The sequence below is a fragment of the Ambystoma mexicanum genome, chromosome 3q, assembly GCF_040938575.1.
Source record: "Ambystoma mexicanum isolate Mex_15411 chromosome 3q, UKY_AmexF1_1, whole genome shotgun sequence".
Classification (NCBI taxonomy): domain Eukaryota; kingdom Metazoa; phylum Chordata; class Amphibia; order Caudata; family Ambystomatidae; genus Ambystoma; species Ambystoma mexicanum.
In genome coordinates, this window is record NC_090926.1 from 327,140,338 (window position 1) to 327,165,145 (window position 24,808).

The following is a 24,808-nucleotide window of genomic DNA, read 5'->3' on the forward strand; positions in this document are numbered from 1 at the left end:
TTCCCAGTAGGCCTCTGCACCCTGGACCTCTTTTGTGTGGTATGCAATTTAATTTCCAAATTTTCCCATAAGAAAAGGGTTGGGTTTGCTGAAAATGGGCAATATGGGGCCACTTTGAAAATTATTTCCAGGGCCTCTTTTGGTTCCCAGTCCACCCCTGAAGGGGAGGGCAGATAGTGACAGAGAGAGAGCCAGAGAGAGCCAGAGGGCTATTGGAGAAGGAGTTGAGGGGTGGGAGGTGAGGGGTGGAAGAGAGGGAGAGAAAAACATGCAACAGGTGTAAGAGAGGGCGAAATACAACATGCAACAAGCTGCATTCTTTAAGCATTTTAAATTAAGCAGCCAGTACACCCCTCATTGGGTTTCTAGGAAAGACTCTCTTTCATATTGTGTGCTGTTACTACCCAGGATACAGGGAGGCGCCCTGTAAATTGTTCAACATTTCCAAGTGTGCTACACAAACAGTGAGAATGCATGCTTGTGTCTGATCCTGGGAGTGAATACCTGAAAATGCCTTTTTCCTTTGTACTGTCTGTTCTCCATCGAACCACTGAATCCTTGTGTCCTTGCAGGTGACGGCGTTCAGTGTGGAGCTCCACCAAAGGGTCAGCACGTTCCCAAAGACCATCATTGACGTGTTCCCGGCCGTCGACCCTGAGGACCACCCAGTGAGCAACCTGGATGCAGTCTACTTCTCCTATAGCTTCCAGGCCACCTTCTTTATCAAAGGCACCTTCTACTGGAGAATGGTGGATGACCGGGACCGAAAGGCCAATGCCTCCCTGCCCGCCAAAGGGCTTCTGCCACGGAGCAAAATCAACAGCCGCTGGTTTGATATCTGCGATGTACATCCCGGTATGCTTCACCGGCCCACCTAAGAATGAAGCTCCCCATCATAAGTGCTAGGCCAAGACTTCTGGCACCTAACTGAAGTGGGGGCTTCACATTTCTTGGAGAGGGTATATATAACATAATCAGAGACCCCCTAAAGACTCCACAGGCCCATTAACTGGGACAGTGATGGAAGGTTTTATAGTGACACACATGCTCACACATGCTACCATGCTCTCTACATCCTGGGGAACTGTGATAGACCTCCTCTCCTGAAGTTACACATAAAGACTGTGACATCAGATGGAAAGAAGACAAATCAGAATCACGTGATGCGTGTCAATATCACAGCCACGATGCATGCCGTGTCATATGCAGAAAGGATGCACAATGCCAGTGTCAGAGCGAGGTGGCAGGGTGTGAGAATCAATATTGCATGAATCTCATATTGTGTGTGCTTGTGACAGGCTCACAGCATGTGACACTAAAACAAGTACACTTTTATGGGAAGGTCCTCTGATTGGTCTTCTGTTTACGGGAGTTGTTTGGAACTCTACCCAGAAGGCTTTGTCTGCACATGTGTGCAGTTTGTGCCCTCTGGTGTGGGCTTTGTAAGATGGTGGCATGTGTCCAGCAAAGTGTCTCCGAATATTGCAGATGATATTGACTTGGTTTTGTAGTGCACACAAAGTACACATTGTGTGTCCTGTAGTGTGGACAGAGTGTTGCATTTGTCCCCTGATACACGTCTGACAATCTGTGTATACAACAGAGCCCCCAGTGTTTTTTTGACAGTACATGCATATTGCATGTGTTGAAGATGGTGTATCTGCACTGCATGTGTCTCTCATATGTTTTTGACAGGGCATGTTTACGGCATTTGCCACCCAGAATGTTTTTGACGGTGCATGTTTCCTACATGTGTTCTTTAATTGTTTTTGACAACGCATGCAAAATAAGTTGCACGTGTCCTCTTATGTGTTTAAGGCGCTATAGTTACACAATTTGGCAAACATGTCGGAGTCCCTTTTCTAAGAACGCACACTGCCAAATGACCTATTCCCAGCCAAGAAATGGGTCGCACCCACAAGGGCAAGCCAGACCCACAATACTAGACAATTCGTATCTGAGCAAGCTCAGAGGAGTGTTTTTTCATCATGTCTGTTATACCTTCATAGTAATCATCAATGAGGTGTGGCAGTGGGGGAGGGCCTATTTAGGGAGCAAAGGATCCACATATGGATTACCCTTCAATGCGTAGGGTGAAACAACATTAAAATGCGTCCTCTAGTGTGTGTGTGACAGAGCATGTAAACAGCATGTGCCGTGTTAGTGATGATACATGTCTAGTACATGCTTTCTTTAATTGTTTTTGGGACAAACGATGTATGCAGGTTTCTTTTGATGTGTTTTGACAGTTTCTGAATGCCACGGGTTTCCCTGGTGTCTTTTTGACAATATTTGTATATTGCATGTGTCAGGCAGACAACATTACATGTACATTTGTATTTGAGCATGTGGCTCATAGTGCGGCTTAGGACAATGCTTGCATTTCACGTGTGCCCTGGAGTGTGTGAGCAGCGCATGTTTCCATTATTTCATGTACTGTGTTTTTTTGTACAGGGCATGAGTATATGATGTTCTCTGTAGTGTGGATTCCGAGTGTGTATTCAATAGACCGCCTTACATGTCTCAGAGGGTTCAGTGCATGCTAAATATCTTTGCTGGTGCTTTTACGACCGTGCATGTATGGTGTGTGTAGCTTTCCATGTGCGTTGAGGGCCATGCGCACAGCGAGCTTCCTCGTGTTGCAGTTTTGGGCAGTTCCTGTATGTAGTATTGGGTTGTGTAGTTGCCTACAGCCCCAGCAGGTGTAGCTCACCCTAATCCTCTCCAAGTCTGCCTGGGGTCCTGTATAAGGGTTTATACTGCCCAGCAAAGATGCTGTTTTGACGGTATAATATAATATGATAGGATAGGTTATTTATAACGCGCTTAATACCTAGAGGTTTCTAAGCGCGGACCTGGTGATCAAACCTGTGTTGCTCCACATCATCTTACTTCCAAAGCAAGCACGTTGCCCCTGAGCTATCCTCCCGAGACGATGCTGCCTTTGCACCATTCACTGAGGCCAGATTTGATATTTTAGGGCCAAAATGGCACTGTTTGGTGACGCTACCTTGACAGTACTTTGAAAGAAAAACTCCACTCTGTGATTTTGGTTTGCCACAGATAACAACGTCAGTTTAATTTCGAAAATCTATAACATAGCACCCTATGTTATAGCTTTTCGAAATAGGTAGACATCCATTTTCTGGAAGTATAGTAAAGATGTCACAAGAGGTTTGCTGTTGAGGTGGTGATTCCACCATTACTCTGTCGGCCTATAAGGCCTTAACGGTGGTAATATTGTCACAATTAGTCACTAACACCACATTGTTGACGAGGTTGTTTTTAAACCTATGGTCTGGAGGCCACAGCAGCTAGATTAAGCAATGGTCATCCTAAGACACTTTTTGGTGTTTATGTATGTGTATTTTTACATGAGTTTTCTGTTTGTATAGAACATTAAATAGCTTTTTAACATATCTCTGATTTCGTGTATATCTGATTTTTCACTTTAGTACACGTCATAGCTGTTGTCCACAGACACATGTACATGGGAGGGGTAGCCTTATTTCTTGTTTTGTGTAGTTCACTTATTCTTCCCTTTATGAAACAGGCCCCCTGTGATAAAAAAAAAAAGTTGGAAGTACCCATAGTATATTCTAAGTTTAATTTCAATGCCATGCAAGGAAACAACCTCACAGGGTATCCCAGCATAAAAGAGGGAACCCAAAAGTAAACAAAACAATCCCCTTTCTTACTCTTTTCGTTACACTAACACACAGTGAGCAGTCCATCACATCAGTGAAATAGCTGTGCTTGTGACCTTGTATATGTAACTTATCACACGGGGACTGTCTCCACCTTGCACATCTTTGCTTCACTTTCTCACATCTGTTATCTCTCGTTTACACGCCCTTTCACCACCAAGTCAAGTGCTGTGAGTCTCTCTAGTCCCCCATGAAATTCTGCATCCTCATTTCTCTTTTGTGCTTTATGCACAACCATATATCAAACCAGATTTTTGTTTTTACTTTCAATGTTTTACAGAAATTGTTCTTCTATGCCTAACAGGGTCATCAAACGTGGATTGCCCATCATTTTATTGACCTGCCTGCAAAATGTTTGCTAATATGATATTAAACCATTTCAATGTTCATGAGGCAATTCATTTAATTTTCAATACTCAGAAAGTTCTCCAGAACATGACACTTTTTCACTTCGATGTATTCAGGTTGCAGGTGATTATATGTACTGCATGTGTTTATGCAGGGCTCATGATAGTACCAATACAACACTATAATTGGAAACATTATTGTTAACACTATATGGTGCATAGAGAATGCTAAGGGGCAGAGCACTTGCTTTTACTGTGCTCTTCTAATCTCCCCCCATCTTGTAAACACTAATGTTTTCTGTTGAGCTAGACCAACAGGTCCACCTTTTGAACTATTTGGGAGATTAGGGGTTAACTAAAATCCTGACAGGGGCAGAGAAAATATAACAGTTGCTAATGAGGCATTCAGTATGATCTAACTGTGCCCCGTGATGCCTTCCTTGGGCAGCATCAAAACAACCACAGTTGTTGGGCTGCTACAGTAGTTAGACCCTGACAATGTGAAGGGAATACTGTGCAAGTCACATCAAAAACTGGGAGCATTCCGATACATGAAATTCTGGGTTAATAGAACCTAGCCTGGAAGTGCCATTTTGCATGAGGTGTTCTATCAAAAAACAACAACGTCCCTCTTCATCATCAGCTTCACAGTAACTTCCTTCAAAGAAGAGAAGGAGAACTGAACCTCCCTTGGGAAAGTTGCATTAATGGGTAGGTCATATACTTTTGTTTTTACTTTACCATGTGTGTGCCATTGGAACAACCTCTGATAGTTCTTACTTTCTCTGCGTTATGTTGTGATGGGTGTCGGCAAGAAGTAGGCCCTGGACGATTTTGGATGCTGACATCGTGTTTTTTTCCCACACCTTTGTACAGAAGATGCTTTGGAAGCACACGCAACGTGTACTCAGAGTGTTGAACGGTAAGTATGGAGTGCTGTACAGAAATGATAGTGTTGAATGCAGACTTCTTGGCTGTGATTGGTGCATGCATGAGTGAATATTTCACAATCCTCAATGAGGGAGTGCTAGAAGAAGAACAGTGGAGAGGGGAGAAGGACTGTCCCTGCTTTACTGAGGTGTAGCCCTCACTGTAGCTGGGAAAGCACACACGCCACATCCTACCATTCTCAGCATGGTGGGCAGGCAAATGGAAATGTGGAAATAATGGAATCATGTGTCAAAGGTGTGGTTCACAGTAAGGGGCGGTACTACTTTCTCCCAATACTCCCTGTGTAATGAGGTTGGTGGACATGGAGAGGCACACAGTGCTGATCGTGGGTGATACATGTGCACAAGATCTGTACAGGTATGCCGTGCAAAGAGGCGTTGCTGCTAATTTCGGGTTGGAAGGAGTGGACGCTTTGTGGGCCAGTCTCGATGCGTGCAGTTTTGGTGGGATGGTTCGCCTTTGCAGATGTGTGGCCTGGTGAAGTTGTCGTGGTGCATTATGGAGGTCTACATTTGGGTTGCATGTCATATGGATGTTTGCCCCGTCACCTGAAGAAGTTGATGAATGCAGTGATGCAGATTTTTCCCACAGCCAAGGTCGGTTTCTCACCCATTCCCCCAAGAGGAGTATGGGACCATTCCAGTGCAATTTGTCCCCCGCCACAGCTCGGAAGGTGTCTTATGAACAGAAGCATGTCTGCATTTATGTGCACTGATGGCATGTTGTCCACCCACTATGAGAGCATGAATTTCCTAAACATACACTGTTTCCTGCAAATGGCATTTCTTTGAACACCATTGCCAATACCCTTTTCTTGTACACTGTGCACGTAGTGTTTCCCATAATTCGGTATAAAATGAAGGAGGAGAAGCAAACAGAAAGTCATACAAAGAGAAAAACAAAAAAGGTGGTTTGCAAGCACATAAAAGAAACACGTAAAAATAACAAAAACAAAGAATAAATAAAACCTTTTCAGAGGGACCACTAAAGACCCAATTGCCTACTCTGTTTCCCACTTTCCACCTCTTTCCCCCTTCCTCACACGAAAACTCCATGGATTAACGCTGTAGTTTCAGGATTACACATGCCACATTCAGCCATTATCAGGATGGGAGCCATGGAAATGGGACTGTGGAGCGAAAGACACTCCTGAATAAGGTTTGTGGTTGTGGTGTGTACACAAAAAGTGTGGCAGAAGGTCTCTTTGTGCAAAGAAGTGCAGAAGGCTATGGTGGAAGTGTGCAAAGTAATGGCCAGGCATCCTGGGTGTATGCATGAACTATATGTACTTGTTTGAAGTTCTTAACATAAATGCAATGCTGTTTGTGAGCGAAAGCTTTTGAAAAGTGTAAAGTGGGGTACTGTGGGAAAAATAAAATGGTGCAGTGTACAAGGTAAGTGGCAGGCATCCTACTGTGATGAATGCATTCTGTGTATGATATCATATGATGTGCAATTGTGTGCTCTGGCATGCGTAATGCGCCTATACAAACATTTAGCAAAATGCAATGAGACAAGTGATGGGGGAACAGAGGGGAGACAGAGACAACAAACCTACTAGGCCAGGCGTGACTTACATCGCCCAAGTGCATGGGTGGGGGGAGGGGAAGGTGCAGTACATGAGTAGAAGAAGAAATGACAATAAATATGGGCCGATTGTACCAAGTGCAAGGATAAGTGCACACATCAGGTGGTGCAGGAACTGTTAGGGATACAGAAAACAGTCCCCAAATGCAGGGTTTGCTAGAAAGGTAGTGTAGGGGTTTGTCTGGCGTGGGGAGGTGGCATGGGCCAGACATCACACAGTCGCCAGGTAACCAGTGCAGAATCAGTTTACGCCAGGCAGTCAGCCGGGGAGAGGAGGAGAAAACGCAAACGCAAAGAGAAAGGCTTTGAGGTGCTTCTGGAACCGGCAATGGTTCTCCTCACATTTCAGGGAGGCAGGGAGGCTGTTGCCGAGGGAGGCTGTTGCAGAGTGAGGCCCCAGCCGAAAAAAAACATCTACCCCCAACTGGTTGCTTGCAGAAGCGATTGACCCAGAGGGAGTTAGAGGCGGATGAGGGAAGAGCTCGAGCACAGAGATATATAGGAAGTGAGAGTTTAAGGTATTGAAGTCCCAGGGCCCAGAAGGCCTTGTGCATAATGCAGAGGGTTTTAACCTTATTCCTCACAGTCACTGGGAGCTATTGCAGACATTTCAGTGCAGAGGAGATACCATCCCAAGTCGTGCAGTCCTCTTCTGGATGCATTGCACAGGGCGGAGAGTAGAAGCGGGCAGATTTTAAAAAAGAGCCTGTTGTAATAGTGCAGCCTAGACAGAAGCACAGCTGTGCAGACAGTGACCTTTTGGAAACTTGCTTTAGGTTGGTAAAATACATGCAGTGCTGCTTTTGGTGGCATATTTTTATGATTTATGTAGGAGATGGGTTAGTGGGGAAAACATTTCGTAGCATTGTCGGAAGGAAAGCAGAGAGTTCCTGTTTCGATCTTACAATGTATTATATGGGTAAATGAAAATGTTGCAAGCACATACCACTGAAGTGCCACTTGATGGTAGGGGATGGAAAAAAAGACAGTATGCTTTTAAAGAACAGTATGGACGCTCAGTGGCAGATACCGTGCGCAGAGGCACTTATAACACAGTGGTAAACATACTGCAGAAAAAGTTTTCATACCTCCATTTTATGGTGATGGGTGCTCATGTGGATGCATGTGCATGCCCAAATCTTTCAATCTTTTACTGAACTTTCTACTGCATGTGCTTTCGAGTGACAGGACACTTGCAGGCTCATTTTGTAACGGTACCTATGAAGTGTTGTGCAGAACTGACCGTGTTAGATGCTAAAGTCTTGGATGGCATTGGTGAAATCGTGTGTGCCTATATACCCGTACCCAATGAGGTAGTGGTGGACAAAAGATAGTGGACAGGGAAGAAGGACTGCTCCTGCTTTACTTGGGTGTGGCCTTTGCGGTACTTTGGGAAGTGAACGTGCCACAATCTGCGCTTCTCACCTTGCTGGCCAATGGACATGGGACTTTGGGGATTATCCAATCAGGTACAGTGGGTGTGGTTCACAGGAAGGGGCGGTCATACTGTTGTACATTACTCTGCATAGTGAGGCTGGCTGACATGGCAAAACGCATGGTCTTGACTTTGGATGATGCCTTTGTGATAGATCTGCACAAGTATGCCCTGGAAAGACACTTAGATGGCAATTTCGATTTGGAAGGAGCGTACACATTGTGGAACGCTGTCTACAAGCGCAGTTTCGCCAACATGCATGCACTTTGCAAAGTCTTGCCCATTTTTCCTACTGTCAATGTTATTGTCGTCCGCTATGGCGGCATATATATGGGTTATGTGTCTTGTTTAGGTTTGTTCCGTCGACTGAAGAGGTTGCTAAATGTAGTGAAGAGGTTTTGTCCCACTGCCAAGGTGCTTTTCTCATCCATAACACCACGAAGAGTATGGGACAATGCCCCTGGATGTTGTTCCGAGCCAGAGGCAAGACGGTGTCTCATCAACAGAAGCATGTATAGTTTTTTGTCCGCTGGTCGGATGTTCTTCTGCAACAATAACCTCATTAGTTGTGGAAATGCAGAGTTTTTCCTAGCAAATGGCAATTCGTTGTCGCCCATCAGTAATGCTGTTTTGTTTGCCCGTCTACAAGATGCAGTGAAGAGTTTACTGTAACAATGTCAGCACAAGAAAACACAAAATCAAATAAAAACTGAAAAAAGGGTGTTTCTTTAGAAGCATCTAAAAAATAAAATAAAAAGGCTCTTTTCAGAGCCGCCCCTTACAACAAACTCCACCTTCACTGGTTGCAAGTTATTACCCCACGTCCGCACTCAGCACGAAAGCCAAATCCAGGGATTTTGAGGATGGCAGCAATGGAAATGGGACTGTGGAGGCAGAGGGATTGCGCAATAAAGTTTCTGGCTGGGGTGTGTACGCAGAGGACTGTTGTACAGAACTGATACTGTTACATGGTGAGCTCTTCAATGTCATTGGTGGATGCGTGCAGAACCTTTTAACAGTACGCAATGACAACGTGCTGCAAAGAAGAAAGAGGAAAGGGAAGAAGGAATGTTTCTGGTTTATTGGGGCACAGCCCTCGCCATCCTTGGAGAAACGCTGTGCACATACTCCTGTTTTCAGCATGCTACCCATGAGATTGGGACAGTGGGGACTATCGCACCTGCGGGTGTGTGTCACAGGAAGGGGCATTCATAATTTTCTCCATTACTGTGCCTACTGAGCCAGACTTACACGGTTGCTATTACTTGCAAACGCAATGTAGCACAGCAGATTTGGACCACCATCACTTACAAGGCAAACCTATGAGGCCTGCTACTCTGTTCCAAAAAGCTGCACACAGATTATAGAGCAGCTCTGGTGTGTGACCTTTTGTAGGGTTCCTGTGGAGAACTTGCACACGGAAAACAGCCCCACATTGTTCAAAAACATACATGTGCAACAGCACATTGTGCTGTGTTTGTAAGTGTGTACTTTCCGAAAAACACTCCGTACATTGCTCAACACTGAACTTTGCCACTGTCCAAGGGTCCGTATCGTGTCCCCCCAAATAAGGGCCCATTCGCAGCATGGCTGCAGTCCCATGGTGACGTCACCACTGTTCTCCTTTGGGACAGCTGTTTGGGCGGAATACGTTGTGCGCATGTGCATAGGTGTCCTATACACTTCGTTGCCATTTCTCTACTGAATAATAGTGTGCCACATGTGCGCCGACCATTTTGGGAGACAGAGCCCATTTATAAGGTATAGCAGGTGCAATGTTTACCTGTAGAACGTGGGTGGGCTCCTCAACCTAATTACCGTTCCTTTGCAGATGCTGCAAAGTGGCGGTGTTACCAGCACACAGAGGAACAGATACACATGTGTGTACTTGCACAAACACCAAACGTCTGCTCCCACACGTAATCATAGGTGGTGGACAACATGCGGACATGCGCAGCGTGCTGGCGTCATACGGATGCCTCCATTGTCATTGTGGATAGACCGGGCAGCTGCGGTGTCTGTAGGACATCTATCTTTTCCTTAATTGCGGTCATTCCAACGAGGACTGTGTGCCGCTGAGTCAGAATACACACAGCAACATTTTAAATATTAATGTTTACTTGATCACATTCATACACACCATTAGGAAAGGGAAGAGGTAGTAGAAGTGGATACTTATTGTGGGGAATTGGGGATTTGCACAAGTTGGTTGTGAGGGGAGGAAGAGATTGGGTATCACCATAATGCCTCACCTCACACAGATTTTGAAGGGATGGCGGGCTCCGACATGGGGAAGGGGTACACGTGCAGGTTTGCCATGCTGTTTTATTTTGTCCATAATATACCCTTGTACGCAACCTTTAAGGCGGCACAATTGTTCACCAATTTTTCCACTTTGCCTTCCAGGCTGTCCATTTTCCTATGCACAGAGTTTCTTTCCTTTCCTATGGCCCTATGCTGTTGTGGAAGGGATGCCGCTTGTGCTGCCTTGCTTTCTTTCCAATATGTTCTCCTACAGAAAAGAAAATGTGTTTGATTTACAAGCAGCTATATATATTACATGATTTACGCTTCACACTACTGTGAGTACCAATGTGGTTAGTATCGCAAGTCATTGCGCCGTGAGGGAAATTTTCTTCCAGCCACTCCAAGGTGCTTGCCATTGCTGCGTAACAAAAGAAACGTTATGCTTCTCTACTATTGCATACTGCAGCACCTGTGCAATTATCAGACAAACTTTAGTGTGCTTACTACATTGCAGTGACGTTCTCTTCTTACTACTTTCCAGTCCTTACTCTGGCCGTTCGTTCTTTTTTTATTTTAATTTTATTTGTTATCGCTGAAAATACAGCTTTTCAAATATACTAATATATACATAAAAATGATTCACAATAACATTAGATCACAATAAATATTTGGTCAAAAAAAGTAACTTCCCACTTCCAACATATCAGATATTATGAAATCATATAAAAAAAGACAAAGAAAAGATAAAAACTAATATCATTATCAATCATTCCTTTCAAGAAAACAGTCTAGGGGTGGATAACAAGACATCTTAAACAAACAGTGCTCATTCATTAAACAAACCACTCAACACATAAGTTTCTACACCACCACCCCTGAGACCAAATTTAAGGACCGCATAAATAGTATCATTGCCACATTGACTTTTCGAAAGATGGCTATCATAGAGTATTTGCCACAGCAAGTCAGTGTCAAGGATTTTACAATCTTCAAACAAATGCCTAAAAAAAACAAACTCTTTGATGCATAAGTGCTGGGCATTTAACAATCAGATGTTTAAATGGCTCAGCTTGTGATTTGTTGAGGCAAAATGTACACCCATTATCTTGGGTCATTTTCTCCCTAAACAAAATTTCATTAGTGTGCCACAAATTAAGTCTCAGTCTCAAATACTGAGCTCTGCACTTCGGGTCAGGAAATTTTAGCAAGAATGGTTGTATTACATGCAATTCTTTTACACCAAAGGGTTGGTCTCTAAACGATTGTAGCAAACTGCATTTTTCCCTAGAAACAATCCAATCATATAGCCAAATCTTTTTTTTGACCCTAAGTGGGTTTTCAATCAAATGACTCATGGAAGACCCAACTGAGTCTAATAAGGTTTTGCCTTTGTACGCCAAGCTTACATTTTTAGTTGTTTAGATGTTAATAACACTTTAGCTAGAGCATGCATAATACCAGTAGATTTCTCTACCATAAGGTACTTCCGGTAAAGAGAAAGAGGTTTCCAACAATATATCGCATCAAGCGACGCCAGACCCAATTTGTGGCGAATGAGATTTCCAGAAGCCGCCATAGGGAGGCCCAAAAGAGCCTTCCAAAAGCGGCCTTCCATTTCATGCCAAAAGGCCACTGTTAAATCATGTCTTGTATCAGCGCCATATACCAGAACAGGAACTACCTTTTGTTTAAAAACAGTAATAACTGGAAAAAAAGAAAAATTTCCCATATCTGGCTTGGGCCTGATTGCTGTTTTAAGTTTGGAGTCTAGGTCACTAAAATAAGACTTTCAGTTTGGTTGATTATTCACTAGCAAACCCAAACACCTGTATTCCGACACAGTTTCTAGTTTTTTTTTACTGTAAACTCCACACTATGAGTTTCATTTTTTTCTTCGGGGGCAAAACCCAAACCATGATCTTACACTTAGATTGGTTGATTGACAGCAGGTTTGTCTCAACATAAGTGGCAAGCTGATCAAGGAGAGCGCACAGTCCCCTTGGAGTTCTCGCCAACAACACAAGGTCGTCAGCATAGAACAACCATGGGAGCGCGATATCCCCCAGTCTAGGCGAATCAGAAATCACACTGCCAAAATGGAGACAGACATTGGATACAAAAAAATTTAAAAGGGTACAGGCCAGCAGACAACCTTGTTTGAGTCCTCTAAAAGTCTCAATGGGATCAGATAATTTCCCGTCCAGGGATAACCTAACATGTATTGAGGTATGTGAATGCAATTCCTGTATCCAAAAAAGAAGATGCTCAGGGCAGGTTGCTGATCGAAGCTTCTCTATTAAGAGACCTCTACACACGGAATCAAAAGCAGCCTGAAAATCAATAAAAGCCAGATAAACAGGTTGCCTTTTGACTTGCTCCTGGATCTTAATAATTTGTAAGGTGTGGAGGTTTATCGCAGTACCTAGCCCCGCCATGAAACCTGTTTTATTGGGATCTCGCCGGCTAGTGTTATCAAGCCATAAATTGAGATCTCTAAGAAGGAGTCTGGCAAAGAGTTTTCCCAGGATATCTAATAGAGTTATTGGTCTATAATTCCTGGGACAGGATCGCTCCCCTTTATATCAGGATCACAATTGACTTCCTCCAGGATGGAGTGGTTCCATGTATTAATATCCCTGCAAAAATATCACGATATAGAAATATCGCCCTATTATTGCAGCAATATTGACCCATGGACCCTAAGGGGGACACCCCGGCAACCCCTGCATTATTTTAAAATGTGCAGGGGACACCCCTGCAGCCCCCGCTCCCACAAATGATCCCCCCTAACAATATTGCCTATGGCGAGACAAACGGCCATATGTACGGCGATATTTTTGGTGGGGATATTTTGTAGGGATACCAATGGAGTTAACTGACGAGATCTAATGGTCTGATGAAAGATTAGTGAAAGTATATTAGCCCACACCTGGGGATTCTGTTTAATTACGAAGTTAGATAAACCATCAGGGCCAGGTGCTCTGGAGGTAGTCAATTTAGAAATATAATAAATGATGTCCTCTAAATTAAAATGGGGACGATCATTAAGGGGCCCAATCTTTGATTTGAAAGTTATCCACTAGCAGCATAGCTGCATAAAGAGACTTATAAAAGGCCGCCCAAACCTTCCCTGGGATCAGATTTATCTGGGATGCACAAGATAGGCCTTCTTGTGATTTGTTCAGTAAACTCCAGATTTCTTCCACATCCCGCTGATAAATTAAAGCTCGCCTGGCCTTAATCCAGTTTTTGTATTGACATTTGGCTGCCTTAAAGTCAAGAATAGCAATAGGGCCAGGGAGGAGCATGAGTTTTCTTTTCTCCACTCAGTAGGTAGTTTTCCGTGCAGCCAAATCTGGATCATAGACATGCAATTTAGATTGGGCGGGTCTACCATAGGTAGGTTTGAACACCTTAAACACTTGCATGACATCCACGTACGAGACCTGTTCAGCCTGATTAACAGAAATATCTAAGTTTAGATTTCCCAAGAGACGAATAGTAAAGTCTGACAAGAGGGCCGCTGTCCAGTAAATTCGATATTTTTTGCATTATTAAGGGACATTGCTGTTGCCAAGGAGATTGACAGAGTGGTCGCAGGGATAGTCCAGGACCAAGAAGTTGTCAGGATGTCATGGTCACTAATTGATTGGGGAAACACTTGAAATCTAGAAATGAGACCAAACAGATAATTATCCACAAAGATATAATCAATCAAGGCCCGCTGTGAACCGCGATGCCATGTTTTAACAGGGGGAATATCTCCCGACACACATCCATTCAGCATATTCAAGTGGCGTCCCTTTACCAAGGAGTTTAGACATTTAGCAAAAGGGTTCAAGGGCTTAGTAGGAAATTCTATACACAAAGTATTAAAATCCCCTGCCAAGATGACATGGACGGAGCTACGATCCAGTGTTGTTAAATTCAAAAGGTCTTCTAATTCATTAAGAAATACATCATCAGAAATGGTCACTGGGTTGCGGTAGGCATTTATTAAGGCAATAATCATCTTACCCGCTTTTAATTTAACCATTTGTAAAAAAAACTACTGGGGGACGCCCATGGTTCCAGCTTTAAATTTGTAGTAATTTTGATGGCCACCATCAACCCCGCTATTGGGCCACGCACAGCTATTGCCGGAATTAATGCAATGGTATGCTGGTCCCACAAAGGGGGATAGAGAGCCATACCTCCAGAAGAGCTATTACATCATAATCTTTTAAAAGATTATTCTTTGAATTCGTAAAATGCTTAAAGCCTCTGGTGTTCCGTGAGGCCAGAGAACAGATGGATGCTGAGTCAAGAAGCAAATGTTGGTTTAGCGAGGAGTTGTGGTTGACCTCTAAATTAGTCTGGTTGGGCACTCTATCCCCCTGGTAAGTAGGGGTAAACTGCTGACCTAAAGTTTTACTATTCTGCAGATTTAACTGTCTCCCTAAACTAGGGATGATTTGTTGGCAATCAGACGAAGATTGGTTAATCAGCATGAAACCCAGATTATACAGATCCATTCTTGCCTGGCATAGGACGTTCCTCACCAAAACTGACTTCATCCACAATTTCACTACTGATAAATCGTGGATGAATTCTATTTGGTCAATATCTATTGTTGTAAGATCTTCCAAAGCCGGGATTTTTGGGAAAATATTCATAACTGATTGCCTATTGAGGTCATATGATGGGTAGGAATGGGAACGGCACTGAAGAATTAGATAAGTACGTTTTTGCCTTGGTTGCAGAGTGTGTTGATTTTCCAGGCCGGCTCGCTGTCTAGTAGAGGGCTGTCTACTAAGCAGAGGGAGGAAAGTCTCGACAATGGGTCAGATTCTCGGGACTATAGGTTCTTGTTTATTCGCCGGTATAAAAAATCGGTGCAAAGACTTATCAATTTCCTCCCTTCAGAAATCCAAGGAAGGGATCTTATCAGCCTGAAGGGCAATAGAGGAATTAGTCAGCCGTTCACCCTGTCCCAAACCTCTAAAGGAGGCCATTTGCTGAGCCGATAAGGACAAGGTGGCGTTGGATACGTCCTTCGCCCTTACCATCGCTGGTGCAAGTGGGCCCCTGGCTTCCAGCTGCTCATTCAGGTGGATTAGGGCGTCCAAAGGCTTGTAAACTAGAGGAAGGATTTTATTTTCTGATAAAGGGAGAGACCTTAACTTTTGAGAGAGAGTCTTCCAATACTTGTTAGCGATATCTTACCGAGCTATCATAGTCGCTGATTTTGGTAAAGACAACTTTTGGATACATTTTTGGACACCCGTAGATTTATTGGATGCACTTGTCTTAATGCTTTTGTTTTTTTTTGGTAGGCTGGGTCGTTCTTGGCACTTTTGACTTTGCATCGAAAATGTTATAGTTTGAGGTGGAGGCTACCTTAGGATTATTTTGTTTAGGAATGGAAGTCAGGCCCCCTCCTACCTGAAATACATAATTTCCTGTGGATTCAGTTTGAATTATGTTCTAGGTCTTACACTTTGTTTTCTTCCAAGGGGCAAAACATCCAGTTGGGAAAGTACTGGAGCATTGTTTAAGAACTGCTGCGCATTAGCAGAACCAGACACCAAGTCCCGCTGAACCTTTTCGCGAATTTTTGAAGCACAAACGCAGTCGGGATTTACAATAGATTCATTTTGCAAAAAGGATGCTTGCTGAGATTGAGAACAATCTATAAATAGAATTTCATCTGACGTACTAGACGGAACTACAGGCAACCTCTCCACCACAGAAACTTGTTCACTAATGTTAGAAAGTACAAAACAGTTGTGATAATGTGATACATTTTTCCCATTAACCTGAACAAACTGTTAATAAACCAGATTGTATATTTAGCTTATTATGTAGTGCTTCGTAGAGCCTAGTAAACGAATAGAGTGCAGCATTCATTGTCTGTAGGGAGGTGTCAAGCCCTACTGAGAAAATCACAGGCTCTACTTCCGGGAAGGCCACAGGTGAAGCCCGTTTGCGACACGGGGTAGCCTGAAGAAAAGAACTGGATGAAGCAGACACATTTTGGGCAGTGGGAGAAAACATTGCTGGTGATTGGGGAAGGTCGTGAACCGAATGGGGCTCAATACCAGTCTGTAACTCTGAAATGGACAAACTGTTACCGTCCTCAGTGAGACTCTAGTAGGATTATCAGAGTTTGCACTAATAACAGCAACTACTGCCACGTTTGTTAGAACCGTAGTTTTATCATCACCGGCTTGCATATTATTACAAGGAACTGCTCCGCCCTCATTACGGTTCTTTGCAGGCTTCCCTCAGGTTGCTGGTGAGGGGAGAGAGGGGCTAAAGCAGTCAAAGTTAGCGCCCCTGCCTCTACCAAACAATCCGTAAAAGATCTATTTATAATAGCCACTTCGTTATTTATTTGTTGCGGGGTAACTTATAAGTTGGTAATGAGGGGTTCAGATGTTAATTTTTCCACTAAGGAAGAATGAGCAGGCGGGGCACAAAAATTACAAATGCACGCTAAAGGAGAACACGTGTGGACTTTTTGAACAGTTTTCTTAGTATATGATATTTGTATTCTGAGAGTGGAAGAGTGAGGAGTCATCAAAGCCGTAGCTGAAGAGGCAGCCATCTACTTATGGTTGGGCATGCCGGTAGTTAGCCGTGTTGTCATAAAGCGCCCTGCCAAAGTAAGGAGCTACCCGCACTCATAGTGCTACCTCACGAAATTAGTACAATGTAAAATCTTTTGCAACAAAGAAATATGATAAGGAAATAAAATATGGGTACACTGAAAGTCCACAAGTGTCCAGGAGATATTTGTCCAACAAATAAAAAAGAAAGACAAGGAAAATAATACCAAAATAAACAGGTCCCCACAAGCCTCAGCCAGCCCCAGACAGCCTACAATAGCCCTTGGAAAACAGCGCTTTCCAAAAAAGCGCGCGCGCAAAAGCGCGTGTCCCCACAGTAAATAGAATTGTGGGAAAACGGCGGTGCTAGGGCACTTAGACAGTTTTCAGTCGTTGTTTTCCTAAATAAAGATGAAGACACAAGTTAAAGTTGCATTGCAACTTTCAAGTCTTTGCCTTGAATGGGGTGCGTTGATGAGCGTACCGTGTAATCCACAAATAGCTACACGCTGGATGTCAGCTTTAGTCTAGAAAGCAGGAGCAGGAGAGCAGGAGCAGAGCGTAACAGCTTCCGACGGCCCTTGAAAACAGCGCTTTCCAAAAAAGCGCACCGAAAGCTTGTTCTTTGTTCCCATGTACAGTCTCAGTGCGGTATCATTGTTGAAGGCAGACGTCACTTCTGTTGTTGGTGCATTCCGTTATTGTGTACGCCCTATGCCTTTGTCCTGTTTGCTTCAAAAGTACACAATTTGCACACCTACTCTATTTTCCCTTTCACTTCTTGTACATGGTGCTCTTTGTATATGTTCTTTGAGTTTGGTGATTGGTACCACCATGTAAGAAAGCACCTGCCTTCCTGAGCAGGTTGGATGCCACCCAATGTCCGCAACTAGACGCATAATCCACGACTGCTGTGCACATTAACATGGTGCTAGCAGCTTCACTCTGTTGCACAGTACATCTTTTTAAACTAAGGGTATCCTGCTAATAACCAATACAATTCATTGAAAAAACATTGTTAAAGGGACGTTATGGTTAAGTTGCGCTACTAAAAACCTATGCATTTCAATTGGACATCACATGTCTGGCTCCCTCTTTTTTTGTTCAGTTTACATATGCACAGCAGGTGCTTTTCTTCACTGACAGTCAGGAACTAAAAATTCAAAAGGTACTATATTTGTAGACCTTACCCTTCTCATATGTTCTTACACTACTTTCCTTAAGGTTGAGTCACATCATAAGATACATATACATAGGGAAAGAAGCAAGCCTGAAACACAGCAATCAATTCTGTGCATGAAGATAAGCAGTTAGGGTATGAACACTTTCTGGTAGTACTGCTGCTTTTTTGCATCTTTTACTTTCTCTGTCTATGCTCATATTTCTATACGTTGTGGTTTCTTTATGTTTTGTGTATAGTAGTGCAATTATGTAGTAAGAGAGGCATTCTTAGCAAATTATTACATGTTTCACAGCATACAAAACTCTGAAACAAAAGAATTCATCATTTTACTATCCAACATCTGAAGATTTTGATTATTGCACCTGTATGATGCATGCTGTAGACATTGGCTATATTTCTACATGAGTGGGTTCATGCACTGGAAAGAACTCTGTAATGCAATGGTGTTTATAGCAATGCATTCGTTAATGAACTATTTATCTCATGATAGTTCTTCCAATGATATCTGATAGTTTTCTGCCAACATTACAATGACAATCCCTTGTGGAGGCTGTTTATGAAACTATATACCTTTGCGAAACTATATACACATTTGATGTCATCAATGACATTTGTGATGTCATCTTTGATGTCATGGGTGTTAGTCCTTGCAGTGCACAGTGGGTGCGCGTGTTATGGGTGCTCAGCTTTTATTTGCTATTTGCTTTTACCTGTAACCATAACATCCCTGTAGCAAGGTTTTTCGATTGAATATATATATATATATATATATATATATATATATATATATATATATATATATATATATATATATAACAAAAAAACTCCTTTCTTATTTGCTTAAGCATGGGTGCCTGTCCACGTACGCGATCGGCCACGTTAATATCAAAAACAAATAAAAAGTGAACGCAGGATACAGCTTTCTGGACGGCACTCTCCTCAGTGGTAAAGAATCACCCAGATATGTTTAAAAAAGGATCTCCATCAAACATCCTTTATTCAACAAATATAGTGGACAAGTGGCTAAGGAGAGAACAAAACAACTACGCGTTTCACCCTTACGGGCTTCGTCTGGTTGTAAACATAAATGACAGGCTCCTCTTTTTAAACACTTTAACAAACCGGAAAAAGTCCTTCTTTGCTTTTCATTAGCTCAAACCCTCATTCCCAATGCATGTTTCTATGAGTGACATCTTGGAATGGTTAAAGCATATATTCAGGAATACTGATGGAGCCAATTGTTTTTGTGTTTTACATAAAATATATGGTTTTAGTAATGTAGCAGCATATATTCTTGTTTACATTTTGTTGTGAAGTTGTTGATTTGTTCTGTTGTCATAATTGTTATAAATGGGGCAGGGGAGACATCATGCAATGCTAGAGGCTGTGGAGTTGGAGTTGTTACTGCTACCCAGTCCTGATGATGTGATAGAGCCCTCAGCTGCTTGTTCAGTCCCCAGCGTTCTATGTTTGTCAGTTGGAGAGAGTCATTTGCCTACATCAGATGTTACTGATGTGTTTTTTTTTTTACCTGTTCACTTAATAAATTCACATTATAAAGACTTACTTGCTTCCATGAGTGCCTTCATAACATTGGCGACGAGGATGGGATGTGGACAGGAGATCTGAAGACCCCCAGCAGAGCCATCTGGAAGCGAGCGCCGCTCCGCCTTCCCCTGGCATAGTAGCGGCGGCCCCCAGACCAACCCCACCCTTGGTCCCCTGTGAAACTGTGGCTGCTCCGCCATCCCCGGTGTGGTAGCGGCCACCCCGTTCAGCAGAGTCATCTGTCCTGCTTGCCAAGTAAGTGCTGCCCCACTGCGCTGCTCAATACCCCACGAGTCCGAGTCTAGTGAACGTTCGCCGCGTTACTTTTCCCTCGGCTGTCGGCTACGATGCGTGCAGCGGGGGGCCCCTGTGAGGATTGAGGCGAGGCCCGCTTTGTCTTTTGGACGCCCGGCATCCGATCATCTCCTGCAGCGAAGGCCAGCGCGTATCCCGGAAGAGGGAGGAAGCAGCGCATAGGCCAAGAGGGAGAATTACCGTACCCACGGTAATAGGAGCGCAGCAAGAAATACGCGAGGCCTCATGCAGTGATATGAGCGCAGTGAGAAAGTAAAGGACTGACCCCCACCCGCTTGCATGCGAGGAATAGTGAAAAGCTAACAAACAGTCCTTTGATATTCACGGAGCACGAGGGGACACCTTTAAGAGGGGAGAGGAAAAATTGAGGAATAGTGCGAGGAATAGTGAAAAGCTAACAAATATTCCTTTGATATTCACAGAGCACGAGAGGACACCTTTAAGAGGGCAGAGGAAACATTGAGAAGACTTGTAAAACAGAGCCACAGAAAGGCGGGATTATTGGATGATAAAGATTGAAAGTGAATTTGGAGGCACATTGTTGAAAATCCGGGCACGTTCATACGCTCATTCTCCAATACAGCTACATGTGGGGCCATCAACCCCATCCACGTTGAATAAGGAAGGGAGAGAACATTTCAAGGAGAAGGCGGCGCATGCAGAATCCGGGGGCAAAAGTTCATGTGAACTACCACAAGGAGAATAGTGTCCACATCCCGGAATAAATTGAAGAACAAGGTCAACCCCACTAAGTAGTACAAACCCAGAAGCATGGCAGGTTTACCTGGAATAGCAGGCCCCCCGATATTCATGCCTGTGCCAGGTCCAGCAAAGATACGGTGGGCTCAATGGCGTAAAGGATTTTTGCATTACATGAAGGCAGCTGGGGGAACATCGTACTCAGGTGAAAGGAAGTTGGCTTTGTTGCTGCATTTCTTGGGATACGAAGGTCAGAGAATATATGAAACGCTTCCTCAGCCAACGGGAGATGGCAGTGGTGGGGATGATGCTGTCAATGAATTTGATATGGCTCTACTTAAGCTGGACAAACATTTCAATCCCAAAACCAGCACGATATTGGAACTATATAATTTCCGCATGAGGTTGCAAGCACAAGGTGAATCGGTTGAAGAGTATGTAACAGCTTTGCGACATTTAGCTTTGACATGCAAGTTTCAAGGGACATTTGATGAACACATCCGTGACCAGTTTATGACTCATTGTAGATCCAATAAGATACGTGAAGAATTGTGGCTGAGGGACAAACCCAATCTTGATGAGGTTCTAGATCTTGCTAAACGCATGGAACACTCATTAGCATGTGTCGCTAAGTTGTCGAACAATGAAACAAGCGACCTCAAGGAAGTAAAGAGTGAAGTGCTAAATGTTGCAGATAACAAAAGCAAAAGAAGGGGGAAAACCAAGCAATTGAGTAGAGTTGTCGGGGAAGAGAAGAGAAACCAAGAACCAGTGCAGAGGACAGAAAGAAAAGAGGACAGACTATGTTTTCGATGTGCGAGCAGTACGCATTTTGCTTCATCTGTTGTGTGCCCTGGCCGTAAAGTGACATGTGCAAAGTGTAAGAGGAAGGGTCACTATGCCAACTGCTGTAAAAACTACCAATTTGGTCAATCCAGCCAAAAGAGGGTTTTGTACGTCAATGAGGAAGAAGATGGAAGATCGTCAGAGGAGGAAGTGATAATTCCTATGCAGAATGTCATTGTTAATACCGTAAATGTTGTGTTGGATGGTGAAAATGGAGACGACTGCGAGCGGCCGTATGCGGTTGTGAATGTGGACGGTCATGAAGTTTCTATGATGGCTGATTCTGGCTCAAAGATTACGTTAGTGTCCAGAAGTGTATTTGAGAAGGAGATGTGTGGGGTGGTAGTCCGATTAAGTGAACCGGATATCAATCCTGGAGGGTATAATCAGGACAAGATTGATTTACTGGGATATGTATGGTGTGAATTCGAGTTCAAAGGAAGGAGGTGTAGAGGAAAAGTATATGTCACCAAGAAAGGGCAATCATTGCTGGGGTGGAGAGAACAGAAGAGCTTGGCCATTCGATTAGATCCCAATCACCCCGAGCAGGTGCTTCAAGTGTCTGTGCCATGCAATAAAACAAACAAGTATGTGACAGACCATAATGGAGTCTTTGAGAAAAGTTTAGGAAAGGTGAAGGGATTTCAACACCAAATTATTCTAAAAAGAGGTAGTGTGCCTGTCGTTGCTAAACTCAGGCCGGTACCTTTCTCTTTGAGAGAAGGTGTGAAGAATGAGCTAAAAAAACTACTACAGATGGGTGTGATTGAGAGAGCAGGAGGTGTCGAATGGGTGTCACCGGTTGTAGTGGTAAAAAAAGGTTCTGGTGATCTGAGATTGTGCATTGACATGCGTGAGCTCAACAAGTGTCTGATGGTCGACAGGCACCCCTTGCCAAACATGGGTGAGATGTTAACCATGGTGGGCCAGGGGAAGATATTTTCAAAACTTGATATGGCGTCCGCATACCACCAGTTTGAGCTGACGGAAGAATGTAGAAAGGTTACGGCTTTTATAACGCACAAGGGTGTATTTAAATTCAGAAGAATGCCGTTTGGGTTGGCGTCGGCTTCATCGGTATTCCAAAAGATTATGGATCGGTTGATTGGGTCTGTAAAGGGAGTATTTTGCTTCCAAGACGATGTGCTGATATGTGGTGAGACGTTGGAGGAACATGACAGGAGTTTGAATGATGTGTTGAACATTTTTGAAGAGAGAGGCATTACTTTAAGGGAAGAGAAGTGTAAGTTTGCAGTATCTAAGGTGAATTATCTGGGCCACGAAGTGTCATCTGAGGGGGTGAAACCCAAGGAAAGCATCATTAACTTGATAAAGGAAATCGAGAAACCCACAACAAAAAGTGAACTTTGTTCATTTTTAGGTATGACAGAGTTTTATCAAAAATGTGTGGAAGACTATGCAACTAAAGTTCGTGAGATGAGGAACATATTAAGGAAAGGTGCTGATTTCATATGGAGTCGCGAGTGTGATGCAGAATTTACTAGAATCAAAGAGGAAATAGACATGGCAAAGCCTTTGGGATGTTTTGATACGGTAGATGCTAGTGAGGGCGGCCTGGGAGCTGTTTTGGCGCAGAAACAGGATGATGGATCGGAAGTTATAATAGCCCATGCTTCAAGTGGCCTAAAGGGTGCGGAAGTACGTTATTCAGTTCTTGAAAAGGAAGCTCTCGCATGTTATTGGGCCATAGAGAGATTTAAAAATTTTGTCTGGGGTGTGGAATTTGTGATCCGGACGGATCACAAACCTTTGAAAGTAATCTTTGAGACGAAAGGTCTGGACAAGATTTCACGAAGAGTGGCTGGATGGGTCACCAGGTTGCAAGCCCACAAGTTCGTTATGGAGGTGATTCCTGGAAGAGAGAACACGTTGGCGGACAATTTGTCTAGAGTGAAGGTTAGTTCCCAGGATAGGATTGAAGATGATAACATGGAGATGGTGTTTGTGAGTACAGAAGGCATTGTATCCAAGCAAGAGTGGTTGGATGAGATAAGGAAGGATGTGATTTTGAGCAAGGTGATATTGTATGTAGTTTCTACTGTTTGGCCAAATAAATTAGCCTTATTGGAGGAAGAAAGACCTTTCTGGGAGGTGAAGGATGAATTATCTGTTGCAGATGAGATATTGTTCAGGTGGGAGAGGGCAGTAGCACCAGTGGGGATTCGAGGAGAGATTATCGATCTGGCGCACAGTGGACATATTAGCATCACAAAGACAAAAGGGGTACTGAGTACAGATTACTGGTGGCCAGGCTTTGATAAAGAAGTTGAAGCCCGTTTGAGTGAGTGCCAATTTTGCATTAGAAGTGGTAAGGGTGTAGAGGCCAAGAAACAACCTTTAATTGATGTTGGTGTTCCGTCTAAGATTTGGAGTGATGTAGCTATGGACATATTAGGACCCGTCGATTTGGGATATGGTCGGGGAAGGTTTGTGGTTCTAGTTGTAGATTTGTTCTCTAGGTGGGTAGATTTCAAAGTTGTGAGAGAAATATCAGGAGAAAGTATGGTTAAGGTTTTGCAAGTGAGGGTCTACCAGGAAGTATTCTTACAGACAATGGGACGCAATTTACTGGTGGATGTTTTGCCAAGTATCTGGAAAAATGTGGTGTGAGCCATAAGAGGGCAGCTCTTTATCATCCTGAAACCAATGGAGTGGTCGAGAGGTTGAACAGATGTGTGATGGAGAGCATTCGCATGGGAGAAGAGTGTGGGTTTGACAAATTAGCGACCATTCAAAATAGGATGTGGGCATTGCGCATGGCACCTCACGCTACCACCGGTTTGTGTCCGTTCGAACTTATGAGAGGTCGTAAACCTTACTCCATGGCATGTCCGCCGTGGTTAGGCAGGAGCAGGGAATCTGATGTGGTCATTGATGAGGTGAGAAAGTCTCTCAAGAAGAAGAAGAGCGAATGGGTCATGCGTGAAAATAAAAGGAGAGGAAGGAAGGAATTGCGTGTGGAGTGCGGTGACTGGGTGAGGATTAAGAAAGGAGTGGTGAGAAAGAAGGGTGACTTGTTGTATTCTAACCCAGTTAGAGTTGTGGCTGTGTTGAAGGGTGCAGTGCATGTAGCTGGCGGTCAGGTTCGGAATAAAGACCGTATCGCTACTGTAAAAAGGTGTCATGTGTAAAATGAAAAGAGTTGGTGAAAAACTTTAATGAAAAAGAAGGAGATGTGTTGTGAAGTTGTTGATTTGTTCTGTTGTCTTAATTGTTATAAATGGGGCAGGGGAGACATCATGCAATGCTAGAGGCTGTGGAGTTGGATTTGTTACTGCTGCCCAGTCCTGATGATGTCATAGAGCTCTCAGCTGCTTGTTCAGTCCCCAGCA

At 43.6% G+C, this 24,808-nt stretch overlaps 1 protein-coding gene across 1 annotated transcript in view; it reads left to right on the top strand.

Annotated features, from left to right (window-relative positions):
- LOC138582539 (matrix metalloproteinase-21-like) overlaps positions 1 to 4,077 on the top strand; it is a 205,475-nt gene extending 201,398 nt beyond the window's left edge. Inside the window, exon 8 of the mRNA XM_069653910.1 lies at positions 573 to 4,077. Coding sequence (XP_069510011.1) covers positions 573 to 878 — 306 coding nt within the window. The 3' untranslated portion in view covers positions 879 to 4,077. The remainder of the gene's footprint in view (positions 1 to 572) is intronic.
- Positions 4,078 to 24,808: the final 20,731 nt, after the last annotated feature.